Raw genomic sequence first — 15,273 nt, 5'->3', positions numbered from 1 at the left:
TTTTGCGATCAGAATGTGGATTTTTTTTTTTAATTATACCTTTACTTATTATATGACAGTAATCTAAAAAAACAAAAAAGTTGTAAAAAACCCACAGTCCGGGTCCGGTATCCAGTCCGGGTCCGGCGTCCGGTCCGGGTCCGGGTCCGGGTTTCATACTTGAGTCCGGGTCCGGAGTCCGGTCCGGTCCGGGTTTCAGTGCGTACCCTCGCAACGTCACAATCTCCCGCCATCTTTTCAATAAAAGACAACTTCCATTTGCATCAGCAGCACAGAGACTGAAAATGTAGCAGCTAATCATGGATGTTGTGAGCAGCAGAAATAAATGAAACAAAAGAAAATTATGACGGGACATGGGGTACTAAAGTATTTAATCAACAAACACCGAGTTGTCTATATACATGATATAATTATCTTGAAATTGTAGGATAAAGTCGGCCACGTCTCTCAGCAAAATTAGTTTGCACCTAACATTACAAACAACACAATTTACAGTCGTGACACTGCGGTCCTACTAAAAAGCGCCCGGGAGCGCCCGAGAGCGCCCGGGAATAGAAAAAGCGCCCGGGGAAAAGAAAAAGCGCCCGGAGAAGGAAAATTAGCGCCCGGAGAAGAAAATTATAATATAATAATATTTTATAACAATATTTTTTTTCCTGAAAAAATAATCATTGCTTGTTTTTTCCTTAATATAAATGGGGATATGTACGATGCTACATCTAAAGTGACTGTGTTGTTGCACTTTTACATTTTGATTTCAGAATGGTATATAAGTAAGTAAATAAATATAAATAATTACATTAGATGTATGTTTCATTATAATACGTTATTCTGATTAGCTAACTGCACATCACGTGTTGTTCCTTAAGCAGTTGAATCACACAATAAAACTTATCATTCATGATGACACGAGGTCTCATAATAAAGTGCACAGGTAAAGTAAATAAAAACTTGATGTAAATCGTGTTTTCGTGATCCTAGCTAAAAAATGTAATTATAAGTATTGAATGCTTCTTTTTGTAACTTCATAGGGTTGTAAAAGCGTTGACCGTGCGCACATTTTTAGAATGAAGCGCTTCCGCGCTTCATACAAAATGTACTTCGGTCAACGCTTTTACACCCCAATAAAGATACAAAAAGAAGCATTCAATTCTTAAATAAAAGTATTTACAAGAATCATGAACGATATTGTCCTCGATTAAAACGTATATTTTGTTTTTTAAAAATAATCAGTGCCCGAGGTGTTATATTTTCGCAACTGCATGCATGGTGAACACTTTTTTATGCAGATACTGATACAGATTTATTATATCTTTTTATATATACTTCATGAGTATAAAACTTAAACTGTTTCAATGGATTTGCTTATCAGGGTTTTAATGCTAAGTTTTAAATTTAAACCAAACTCCTGCTCTTTGTACCCTTGTTTTAACTACGGTACATGTATAGTACTGCTTTATTTGCTGATTTATTATGTGTAACTCTTTTAATTTTGTTTAAATTAGTATTTTTCAGTGAAATTTAAGTTGTTTTTTTACATTTTTCATTTTGATATCGTTTTTGAAAAACATGTCTTTTGATGTCTTACATTTTATAAATCTTCCGCATAAACTGTGATCCCGAGTATTGTCTGTCTCTCGAAACAGTATTCATATATTATTGTTAAAATTGAAACATTCATACTTGTTTTTGTGCTTTATTACAAATATCTATTATCTGAATTTGCAAAATAATTGTCTAAAATTTAAAAAAAAAAACAATGTTCATAACTTATTTCATCGACACAAAATTGTCTCGTGCCAATAAAATATTTTTTATATTTTCCCCGGGCGCTATATTTTCTTCCCCGGGCGCTTTTTCTTTTCCCCGGGCGCTTTTTCTTTTCTCCGGGCGCTTTTTCTTCACCCGGGCGCTCCCGGGCGCATTTTAGTAGGACCCTGACACTGACATTATTTAGTAAATATAATGTATAGAAAGGACATTTTAATTATCTTTACTTATGAAAAACATCGGGACTCTCTCTGTGACACAAAATGATGTATAAAGTTAAAAAAATCTATATCATTGATCTTATTGATCTATCCACCCCTTACTAGTTGATGTGTGGTTAAAACCCCATAAGTATTAAAGGCTGAACCTTAATCCGTTAATATTGTTGAATGAGGGTAGGAATGCCTTTTTTGTCCAGCATTAAACTTCCCATTTCTGCTTCTATAAGTTTCAAATGAGCCCAAATTTTTTAGGCACTGGCTACGGTTACATGGAAATGTAACAATAATAAAAATATTATTGTTACATTGGAGACTAAATGCCGGAATGCATGGTTGGGTAAGGACCTGTTTAATTACGAATGTAACAATAATTATTGAGGCTACGGTTACATTGCGTTATTGTTACATGAAAAAAAAAGCAATGTACGATGAGACTAGTAATATGTACTAAAAAAAAAAGTTGAGGACATTTATTACATACATTTATAACATACAATTTATTTACTGTAATTTTTTATTTACAATAACAATTTCTACAAATCCAGTAAGTTGTTTTAAAGTCCGACGCATTTTTGATGAACGAAATTACGTCCTTCACGGATACGTGTACATACAGAATTTAAGTTAGTATTTAAGTTACAGTTAGCAAACTTTGCTTTTGATTATCAATTTGCGTCAAGTTATAAAGCTGTATGAAATGTATGTCTTGATATTGTTTCAGTTTCTTTTAAAACGCATCCCAAGTTTTATTTTTTTCACCATAAACAAAATTGGTATAATGACAGTAATAAGAGTAGGTGTGCAGTTAAATACTTTAAAAAAGTGAAACCATTGAACAATATTTTACGCCTTTGACAGTCACACTCCATAGGCGGATCCAGGGGGGGGGGCCCGGGTACCCCCTTTCGTGGGAAAAAGTTGGTTGATTATATAGGGAATCATTGAAGCATGACTGGAGCGGGCCCCCTCTTAGGTCAGTCAGCGCCCATTTGTTGAATAATAATATTTTATTATTTATCAGTATTAAATTACAAGTATTGTTTAGTACATATGAAAGAATGAAGCAATACAACTACAGAAGATTTAAGTTTAATCAAACTAGCGTACATTGCTGTTTTTCATGTAACAATAACGTAATGTAACCGTAGCCTCAGTAATTATTGTTACATTTGTAATTAATCGGTTCCTCACCCAACTTTGCATTCCGGCAATTAGTCTCCAATGTAACAATAATATTTTTATTATTGTTAAATTTCCATGTAACCGTAGCCAGTGCCAATTTTTTATTGTCCTTCATCAAATCTAGTTCTATAGCTACATATGGTCACATAAGCAGTAAAATATTTATCTTTTACAGGGGTAGAAATAAAAAAAGACCATTGACTTGCCCAAAGGGCAAGTCAATATCTAGATTAACTTGCCCTTGTTTCTGTTAACTTGCCCGAGTAATGCGGACGGCAAAGCCATCCGCGCCGACGAGCGTAGCTTGTCGCGCTTATGGCGAGGGGTCTGGGGGCCACTTAAGGCCCGCAGAAGCTCTGGGATGAATGGTGCCAAATCCTGCATTCTAGACCTCTCCTGGCAGATGATTTCAAGTTTCCATACACCCTTTTTTAAACAAAAACTTTTACTTTTACAAAAAAAAGTGACAAAAAATTTCAGCCATTTAAATGATAAATTCATCCAGCCATTTTGTTAAAAATTTGCGTTTTCTATTTCCCTCTTCATATTTTTTTTGTTGCTCAACCCTGTTGACTTTGGATTCTTTAAGTTTTAAGGGGGGACAAAATTTACTAAAAAATGTTCCATTTTCTTTCTACTTTCATTTTTAAAATCAACTCAAAAGTCGTTTGCAAAACGCGTTCTGATTGGATCGTTGTATCGACTTCCTTTCACGATTAGTAGCGGAAATCCTCGAGCAGGTGCGATTGAACATTTTAAAACGCCGGCGCTCATTGGCTTACGCATAGGAATTGACCAATAGAATTATTCGGGATAAACTACGATGTTTACGATTTTCCTGGCATGCGCATATGAAATAAATAAAGATGACGAAAATAGTAATACAATAATACACACTGTACATCGTAGAAAATTACGTCTGACATAGTTATACAAATACAAATATTTTATTGGCACAAATTCATTAACAATTAATGGTTGAGACCTATTGCATATATTATTATATTAATTGACATGATAGAATGAAACACAAACACAAAATTTCAACTTGCCCGGCGGACAACTATGTGATGGGATTCACTTGCCCGCTGCAGATTTTACTTGCCTCGGGCAAGCGGGATAGCGCTTATTTCGAACCCTGTTTTATTTAACCAAATTGAATACATTACAGTCAATAGTCATATTGGCATGTATATATGGGGTACCCCTAGTCCAAATAATTATGACATCTTGAAAGGCTATTATATTATTTTTCTTTGACGCCTTACGCTGGAAGGCGTCAAAGCAAATATTTAAAATAGCCTTCCAAGACATCATAATTATTTGGACTAGGGTACCCCATTCATATGTGAGCCAAAATTTATTTCTGTGAAAAACGTTCCAGTGGAACTTATATCACAAATAATTTCTCCCTTGAATTGAATTGAAAGTACTTTTTGAGTTTTGCTAGAAAAATTTACAAAAGAGGGACGAACGATACCAGACGGACAGTCAATCTCAAATATTGAAAAAAATTACTGACAACACCATGGCTAAAAAAAAACCAAACCAAACAGTCAAATAATAGTACACAAGACAAAACATTGATAATTAAAGACTAAGCAATACGAACTCCACCTAAAACTTGGGGTGATCTCAGGTGCTCCGGAAGGGTAAGCAGATCCTGCTCCACATGTAGCACTCGTTATGTTGCTCTAGTTATTACTAATCCAATAAATAGTCTAATGTGAGAGGTCACATTCATGAAAAGGGAAAGGTGAAATGTCAATTTTATAAGAAACCTGAGTTACATGTACCTGTATAGGTAATTTTAATGAAACATACAATCTGAAAACTTCAACCCCGATTAATTTCAACAGGTAACATGGTTAGATAAATCATCAACATATTTTTTTGACCCCAATAAATGGTCAACATCTCAAGATTGAATATCCCAATAAATTGCGGCCATTAGATGTTGACCATACAAGAGGGTGGACATAATTAATTGTAGAACTCCTTTACATGTAGTACTAGTAGTTACGACATAAGGAACATATCCTTATAAAACATCTCTATCGTAAATGATCAGTCTTCTCTGCTGCTAGTCTTATACATGTACTCTAATTTTCCTTTAAACATAATTCAGAAATTTGAATGAAATATTAGATTAGGTAAAGGGTATTACTGTACTACATATAATTTGTAATGAGATCAAATGTTAATCCTGTAATCCTGTTAATCCTTGATATTTAATCTTAAAGGCTATGAATAAAAAAAAATGTTTAAATTGTGACAACAGCCTACCATTCTGAAATATGGATAAGGATATTTAATGGCCAATATGTATCCAAAAAATAAAACTATTATTTTTGTACAAATCAATAATTCAAAAAACTATTATTTTATACAGCAACAAAGAATCACAGATATACAGGCTCTTGACTTGGGGACATGCACATACAGAAGTGGTGGGATTTAAACAAGTTTGTCATGGCCAAACCTTCCCTCTAATCTGGTATAGTGGTGTACCAATATAACATAAGAACAACCTTTAAAAATAAGTTCATGTAACATGTATAATTTTTTAACTTGGCCTTTTTCAATGCATATCCAAATTCATTGCTTGTTCTGTCTGTAATGTTTAAAAGTTTTAACCTTAAATAGGTCACAATACATATTAACATTTACATATATTATTTCTGTCGACAGATTGGATGTTGGTCTATTTTCGGAGCTACAGATGTTTTTTCCTAAACATGGAGTATTTATTCTGTGAAGGCTGAAGTTAGTATTATAAATGATATTTTTATTATTGCGAAAAATTCGAGAGGGTCATAATCGCAATAATTTTTACTCCCATTTTGTTATTTTTTATATGAATTAAACAGGATTTTTCACAATTTCACAAATTAAAATCACATTTTAGTCCAAAATGATATTATCGCAATAATAAATGCATGCAATAATTTCTGTATGTACAGTATTTTAAAAGTGTAGATTTAGTCTGTATAATGATTTAAGAAGGTCCTTAAATATGTTTAAGAAATGGATGTTCTATTGCTTTGAATTTGAAATATAAACTTTCCGTAGTGCAACAACTTTTAACTTTCAAACAGTGTGTAGATTTAGTCTGTATAATGATTAAGAAGGTCTTTAGATATGTTTAAGAAATGTCTGTTCTATTGGTTTGAATTTGAAATATAAACTTTCCGTAGTGCAACAACTTTTAACTTTCAAACAGTGTGTAGATTTAGTCTGTATAATGATTTAAGAAGGTCTTTAGATATGTTTAAGAAATGTCTGTTCTATTGGTTTGAATTTGAAATATAAACTTTCCGTAGTGCAACAACTTTTAACTTTCAAACAGTGTGTACATGTAGATTTAGTCTGTATAATGATTTAAGAAGGTCTTTTAAATATATGTTTAAGAAATATCTGTTCTATTGCTTTGAATTTGAAATATAAACTTTCCGTAGTACAACAACTTTTAACTTTCAAACAGTGTGTAGATTTAGTCTATTTAAAGATTTAAGAAGGTCTTTAAATATGTTTAAGAAATGTCTGTTCTATTGGTTCGAATTTGAAATATAAACTTTCCATAGTACAGCAACTTTAAAATTTTCAGACAATGTGGATTTAAGTTTAATTTATAAATGTTTGTTTCTGCATGCTGTCAAGTCCATGTGAGTTACTGTGGAAAAATATCTACTATTTCACTCACGTTCAAACAGGCTTGTTACTTGGATGGAGAGTTGTCTCATTGGCACTTATACCACATCTTTCTATATCTATTGTGAAAGTCAACATATACTGTAAACCAAATTATTTTCGCGGATACTTTATTTTGCGTTAAGCCCTTTCTAGTCAATTTCGCGGCGATTTAATTTCGCGATTTTCAAATTTACTTGATGTAGTTAAATAATGAAAGATCCAAGTTATACATATTTGCCACGATTTATATTCGTGTTATTGTTCTACTCGTTTTAAGTCGCGCAAAATAAATCGCTCGCGAAAATTAGTTGGTTTACAGTAGTTAGGTTCTTTTTTCACTTGAAACTTTTTTTTGTTATGAACAATGCCATAATATACATATATTCCTGTTGGAACCAAACATCACTTTAAAAAGATGATACCTACAAAAGTACAATGTATCAGCTAGCATCAGTAAAGGAATTGCTTTATCCCGTAAATCGACTGTCATCATGGACTTCCCGGACCAATTTGGATATTATTTAGGTAAAAAGTCGTGATCTTTTAAATGCGTCCCCATCACCGAAATCAGCGATCTTTAACTAATTTCCATCATGGAATCGCATGTTTTGGTGAATCCGTGATAGCTGGACTGTATGTGTACATTACGTCAAAGTCAAGTGGCCCCCAAATGGGATGAGGGAACAGAAAAATGATCACTTCCGTTTTCTTGCAATTACCAATAAAACCCTTGCCAAAGTGGGGTGTCTGTTTGAATGCTTGTAATGTACTTGTAAGTATTCAGCCGCAGATGGTCAGATAATAAATCTTACACCTCACATCAAAAATGTTAAGGTCTTTTAATGTTAAGAACCCTTGCTTCAAATTGAAAGGGGTCTGTAGCTGACCTTTTATAGGGCAAAATCTTCATACAAGTCTTTTCAATGTACTGTTAATTATTGCAATGTTTATATTAATGCGAAAAATGCGACAGAGTTGTAAATGCAATAATTTAACCTTGCATTTTGAAATATTTTATATGAATTTAACAGTATTTTTCTCAAAATCGTAAAAATTTAAATCACATTTAAGTCTTAAAATTGCAATAAATGCAATAATAAATGCACGCAATAATTTCTGAATTAACAGTACCCTCATTTTGCAGTAAAAATTTCCCTGACCTTCATTTACCAAACCGCCTCTTACAGGATCTACCTTATGTATTTATTGTTAATTTGTTCTTGTCTTGAATGTACATGAAATGTTTGCCACTGCATGTTGAACAAGCAATAATTAATTGATCATAAAAGTAAAATGCTGTTTTTTTTTTTGTAGATTGCACCATGAAGATTGTCGATAGCTCCATTAAGGAAGAAAAGATGGAGCTTGAAGTGGGTAAATGGGATAAATTGAAAAATTGGGATAAGGTGCAGGGAGACATTGGTGAAATGCTGAAAAATGTGGAGAAATTTGATGACAGTATGACCCTATACTACGGCCCACAGGTTTGTATTGGAATAAGTATACAGCATTTTATAATTACAGCTGATTGCATTGAGTTTGTAGATAAAGGTAATATCTTTGGTTAGCTTGCTTGCTAGCTGAGCCGTGAGGTCATTATAAGGTAAGGTATACTACCCTGGCCTCCTTTTGAAGAAGCCTAGTCCTACAGACAAATAGATTGGTTATCTGTCAGACTATTCTATTTTAAAGGAGGGTATATTTCCTAATCTTATAATGACTTCATGGTTCAGCTTGCAAGCAAGCTAACCAAAGATATTACCTTTACCTACTCACTCAATGCAATCGGCTGTAAGGATGTACTTAGGAGAGGTTTTGGAATTTGTGTCAGGTTCAGACTCCTTGGTGTTTTTCCCCATAAAACAAGGTAAGATATTTTACCCCATTACACCTATTTATCTTTACATATACAATGTATGACTTAATAGGTCATAAAAGGTCATTTACAAAAATTTAAACAGATTCTTATATTTCTTTCATTTGATTTGCAACCCAAATAATACCAATGTAAATATAAGGTCAGCGTCAGCTTTTTCGCACCATATTTTAAAAATCAAATATATTGAAAAGGAGCTCCTATCCTTTGTCATGTATGTATGTTTAGCTTATTTTGATCCTTAACTAATGATCTTCCAACTTATAGTATTTAAAATTCTTGATTTATTTATTTTCACCTACGGTATATAAAAAAAGATGTGGATGATTGTCATGAGACAACTCTCCACAAGAGACCAAAATGACACAGAAATTAACATCTATGGGTCACTGTACATCCTTAATGCAATGATTTGAAATGATTCTGTTTAGGAAATTATTGAAAATGAAAATATGCATCCAGTGAATAATAGTGTAACATGTCATATAAGTATCTAATATTAGTTCAAGCTGCCTTTTTATGCCCCACCTACGATAGTAGAGGGGCATTATGTTTTCTGGTCTGCGTCCGTCCATTCATCCGTCCGTCCTTTCATTTGTTCGTCTGTCCAGTTTCAGGTTAAAGGTTTTGGTCGAGGTAGGTTTGATGAAGTTGAAGTCCAATCAACCTGAAACTTAGTATATATGTTCCTTATGATATGATCTTTATAATTTTAATGTCAAATTAGAGTTCTGACCCCAATTTCACGGTCCACTGAACATAGAAAATGATAGTGCGAGTGGGGCATCCGTGTACTGGGGACACATTCTTGTTTATTTATCTCATATCATATATACCCTTATGTCTTGCTCATTGGGTCTGTTTGAATATGTACAGTTAACTCTCGTTGTCTCGAACTCGGTTGACTCGAAATTTCGGATGAGTCGAAGTTTTCACGTGGTCCCGAACTTTATTCCATACAAAAGTATGTAATTCGACTCCTGATGAGTCGAAATTGGATGAGTCGAAATTTCGGTTGAGTCGAACTAAATTTACGGTCCCAAGGTTAACAAAAGCATTCAAAAATCATTTTTTATCTCGAACTAATACACCTATGTCAAAACATGACCTCCGGGATTTAAATGGATTGAAGAGTTAATCTGACAATACACGTGTAATTAAATTTCCGGTCACTGACCACTGTATTGATTTATGACATGCTATTTCCATGAGTGTTTTCCTAAGATTATCTTTTGTAGAATTTTTATAAATAATTAGTGATAAATTGTTAATGTTCATGAAAAAGTATTTTAATTGTTTACAAAACAATTAATTTGTGATTTACACTAATGAGCTTGGGTGTGTATAAAGTGAGGAGTATGGCTTCCGTTGATGATCACCTAAAAACTACTCAAACGGCGTCTTTAATCTTATTATATGTTCTTTTGAAAACAAAGAGTGAGATAAAACAAAATGAATAGAAATCAAAATTTTCTTAAATCTCTTGTATCCGAGAATAAACAATTTTGTCAGCTATTAGCGACCTGAATTACGAAACTGTCGATTGGAAATTACTCTCTTGGAAAAGCCATAGGATTTTTTTTTTAATTGAAACATTTGAATAAGTAAAAATAACAGTCATTATAATAATAAAAGACTGTGACATACAAATACATCGATCTGATACTAGAATATCGATCCCCTTATCATATTCACCCGGATTTATTTTAGCTTTACCAAGCTAAGCAAGAGTTGTGTCCCTTAGATTGTCGAACTTCCGGTGTTCGTTTGAGTCGAACTACGTGTATCTCGAAAAATTTCTCTGGTCCGGCTGACTTCGACATAACGAGAGTCGACTGTATATCATAAGAATGATGGTATTTAGTACTTAGTTTAAGGAAAAAATAATGAAAAATTGGAATAGATGTTCAAGTTATAGAAACTTTTAGTTTGAGTTATCCCATAAGCATAATAAGATTTTAGTGTAAATATGTTTACAAATAAAAATCAACTATCTGTAGGTCTTTCAATGTTAAATCTTGAAATAAGATTGATCAGAAATTATGCAAGAATGACACAACTTATTTTTCACTAGCCAGATTTGTTGTGGTAAAAGCTACAATTTGTGTCTTACATGTCTTATTTCTCTTATCTATTTATTTGATATTTTTGATAAAACCATTTATTTAACCTTCAGCTTTATCACACCTTACGGCATCCAGCTCACATCAAATGTATGACCCATTTTACCTCCAACATAGGAGAGAATTTTGTGTCTCACTACAGACTTGGAACTCAGGATCAGCTTGGTGTTTGGACCCTGAAATCAGTGGAGCCTGGAGCCAAATGTGAGAACCAAAGGTAAGTTTGTTTGTTAATACGGCTGATTACGTTGAGTGTGTAAGTATCTTTGTTAATCTTGCTTGCTAGCTGAACCGTGAAGTCATTATTACATTAGGTAAACTACCCTCCTTTTAGAATAGACTAGTCCAACAGATAACCAATCTATCTCTGTCTGCAGGACTAGACTACTTCAAAAGGAGGGTGGTATACCTTACCTAATAACAACTTCACGGTTCAGCTAGCAAGCAAGCTAACCACAGATATTACCTTTACCTACACTCTCGATGCAATTGGCTGTAACAGTTTGTAAAATGATGGATTGATATGAGTTATAAGAATTATGGGCTCACTGAATCAACAACTAAGCAAAACATTTAATTTACCGATACCATCCTAAGGGAGCTTCCATTTGATTTTTATGGGGGGGGGGGGGGGGGGGGGGGGGGGGCTAGGATGAAAAATTTTGTACTGCATTTTTTTTCAGCTGTCATCTCTGTCCTGCCTTTTTATTTTTCACTCTGTTTGGTCCTGCCTTTTTTTTTTTTTTTACTTTATCCTGCCTTTTTTTTTACCTAAATTGTTGCCTGACTTTTATTTTTTGCAAGTGTCTCATCCTGCCTTTTATTTTTACTCAAAACTCCGGTCCTGCCTATTTTTTCAAATTTCATCCTAGCCCCCCATAAAAATCAAATGGTAGCTCCCTAAGTGTTCACTTGATTCTGAAATTACCAATGTACAATGATTTAGTGACATATAAATAGAAAATATCATTTAAGCCAATTTAGGCTTGCATGGACCCAGTAAGCCCATACTAATATAGTTAAGGTGAAAATGTTAAGCAAAATATTTTCATATGAAATATTGAAATGTTGTCCCTATCTATGAAATTATGTCCAAAGAAGGACATATTTCCACATTTGCATTATTAAACAAACTTGCATAAAGCCATAATTAATTTATGCAGCCATTTTTGGTTACACACATACTTTTCATGAAAAGTATTAAAAATAGACTGTATTTCATTGAAAATATATTGTCATGGCAGAATTTAATAGTGAAATATTGTCCAAAATAAGTTGACAAAATTTCATGGACAAAGACACTATATATATATATATATATATATATGTCTCAATTTATAAAAGTAAACCATTATAGGTAAAAGTACGGCCTGCAACACAGAGCCTAGGCTCACACCGAACAGCAAGCTATACAGGGCCCCAAAAATTACTAGTGTAAAACTATTCAAACGGGAAAACCAATGGTCTAATCTATATATAAAAAAAAGAAACGAGAAACACTTATAAACCACATGCCCTGTTACTTTTATATATAACTGTTGTATATATATATATTTTTTATTGTGAAACTACCCCTTTACAACGGGGGCAAGCGCCAGCGGTGTACTGACACCTGCGTCATCAAACATGCACATCATAGTATTTACAAACTACATTATATGATTGTAAAAATGTAGTAAAAATGATATAAGATACTTGCAAAAGGCTTTATAAGTCTTATAAATACATTAACGCTAAAATATCATAATAAATTGGTTATTTCGTAAAAGTACATTACAGTGACAATTAAAATACTTTTTCATGAACATTAACAATTTATCACTAATTATTTAAGATTTTAAAGTATTTATGCATATAAATAAAGATTAAAAACAATCAAACTTAAAACTAAAAACGTTCACACACAGTTCAAGATATTATACATTGGAAATCTTATCAATTTGAAAAGAACGTTCATTCATTACGTCTACAAGGTATTTTTTAACGATCTTATCTAAACTATTACCTAAGTCTGGAGAATACAAGTAGCCCAGATCACCTATCATGAACTGTATTTGTGATAAGGGTGGCAACTCTGAAAAACAGTTTTTTCTTTTGATAAGGCTGCTCTAAGTAATGTTGTATTGATATATTTTTTAGGTTTAACATCACTGGTGAAGTAAAGGCTTTCCTATTTATACCTAAACACAGGGTAAGGCTGAAGTATATAAAATAATTATAGTTGATAAGGCCTAATTAGGAGGCATAACTGGTACTTTTACCCTTCAATGGCACTGATGAGTCCTGTCTCTATTTAGGAATTTTTAGGTAAAGATTGCATTAAATGCAATCAAAACCTTATAAATGGGACTGACGTGATATCTAAATCTTCCAAGATTTATCATTACCTTTTTGCTACACCAAAATATAGTGCATTGATCATAACATTATATACATCCTATCCAAGAACATTTCCAGAAATTTAATGATGTAATACAGTGAAACCTGGCTAAACCGAATCCTGCGTAAACCGAAAACCTGTATAAACAAAACATTTTCTAAAGCACCGTCATATCAAATTGTATGCGTTGTGAACCTGATAAAACCGAACATCGGTCAAAACCGAACACAATCTTAAGTCCTGAAGAGGTTCGGTTTAAACAGGTTTCACTGTATATGCTCAGATATTCAAGGCACAAAATGATGTACACTTGTCAAAAAAATTACATAACTTTTGGAAGGTGCAGGAATCTATAGCTAATACCTGTTCTAAAAGTATAAATCATTTCATTGTTTAACCTCATCTTTAAAAATTGAAGTTATCTTCCTTTGTCTAGAATAGCTGTTAAATCAGTAACAACCAATGCAATATTTAATTTTACTTCCCACTGATAAATTGAAGCATTCTTAACCGTTCAGTGCTTTCAAGCACTTTGATTAAATAAACATACATGTATGAATATCTAACAGTTTTTATAAACATCTGAAGAACAATTTTTGGTAGATTTATAATTATTTTATACCTAAGTGTGTGATTTTTATTTGAAAGGATCAATATGTGCACTTTGTTTAGAATTTTAATTCAATGTTCATCTGTTACCAAGAAATCCGAGAAAATTGATATTGCATGAATAATTATAAATCCACAGTTACTAATATATAAATTGTATATTGTAGACTTACATGTGCTTTTGTTCTGATCTTGTAATGAGAATGTACACTGATGTCCACTCAAACTGTACAGAATCATGGTCTCAACAATGTCTGACCACCGTCCGATGGTAAGTCAACTTCATATAGTGGTCACCTATACATTTGCATTTTCACAGTATGTAGATATAGGAAGATGTGGTATGAGTGCCAATGAGACAACTCGCCATCCGAAGTCACAATTTTATAAACGTAAACTATTATAGGTCAAGGTACAGTCTTCAACACAGAGTCCTTGGCTCACAGTTTGGCCTACATATATACTACAGTTTTTATTTTACCAGAAATGCAAGTGATTCAACTCATATGAAAAGAATTAAAAGTTTGATTTTATAATTGTGTGGTTTATTTCACAGTATGGCCTACAACAGAGAGACAGATGATGTATATGTCGGAGGTGTTGGAGTTCTACAGAAATGGAAGATTAGTGGAGCAGAGGTATGATATAGACATTTTGTAGTACACAAACATGAACAAATAAGTTATTGGAAATTTTGCATTGAATGATGGTCATTTTGTTTGATGCACTTTTGCTTTTTTTTATATGGATGTCAAAATTTTGACGGCATCTATTAGGGTATACAAATGTCTGGCGTCCAACCGTCCATTGTAAGCATGTCGCACCACAACTTGAGAACAACTTATACAAATTTCTTGAAACTTAAAATAGTTGTTTCTTATGATGTTCAAACGATCTGTATAATTTTTGATGAAAATAAGATTAAAACCTTTTGAATTACAGGACTTTGTAACTAAAATAGAGGGGTGTTTTTATTATGCCCCACCTACGATAGTAGAGGGGCATTATGTTTTCAGGTCTGTGCATCCGTTCGTCCGTCTGTCTGTCTGTTCGTTCGTTCGTTCGTCCGTCTGACCCGCTTCAGGTTAAAGTTTTTGGTCAAGGTAGTTTTTGATGGAGTTGAAGTCCAATCAACTTGAAACTTAGTATACATGTGCCCTATGATATGATCTTTCTAATTTAAATGCAAAATTATAGTTTTGACCCCAATTTTACGGTTCACTGAACATAGAAAATGATAGTGCAAATTTCAGGTTAAAGTTTTTGGTCAAGGTAGTTTTTGATGAAGTTGAAGTCCAATCAACTTGAAACTTAGTATACATGTGCCCTATGATATGATCTTTCTAATTTAAATGCCAAATTATAGTTTTCACCCCAATTATACGGTTCACTGAACATAGAAAATGATAGTGCAAATTT

General features: G+C 33.1%; 1 protein-coding gene across 3 annotated transcripts in view; it reads left to right on the top strand.

Annotated features, from left to right (window-relative positions):
* Positions 1-213: 213 nt before the first annotated feature.
* LOC139503747 (uncharacterized) overlaps positions 214-15,273 on the top strand; it is a 120,207-nt gene continuing 105,147 nt past the window's right edge. For 2 of the 3 annotated variants that reach the window (XM_071293592.1, XM_071293591.1), the window contains exons 1-7: positions 215-358; positions 5,865-5,939; positions 8,181-8,350; positions 10,919-11,082; positions 13,005-13,056; positions 14,022-14,125; positions 14,411-14,492. In XM_071293592.1, coding sequence (XP_071149693.1) covers positions 8,189-8,350; positions 10,919-11,082; positions 13,005-13,056; positions 14,022-14,125; positions 14,411-14,492 — 564 coding nt within the window. In that variant the 5' untranslated portion in view covers positions 215-358; positions 5,865-5,939; positions 8,181-8,188. Of the gene's footprint in view, positions 359-5,864; positions 5,940-8,180; positions 8,351-10,918; positions 11,083-13,004; positions 13,057-14,021; positions 14,126-14,410; positions 14,493-15,273 lie in introns of all 3 variants that reach the window. The other variant, XM_071293593.1, reaches the window with a different exon arrangement.

The sequence above is a fragment of the Mytilus edulis genome, chromosome 14 (assembly GCF_963676685.1).
Source record: "Mytilus edulis chromosome 14, xbMytEdul2.2, whole genome shotgun sequence".
NCBI lineage: Eukaryota > Metazoa > Mollusca > Bivalvia > Mytilida > Mytilidae > Mytilus > Mytilus edulis.
This window is presented reverse-complemented; position numbering and strand designations above follow the sequence as displayed.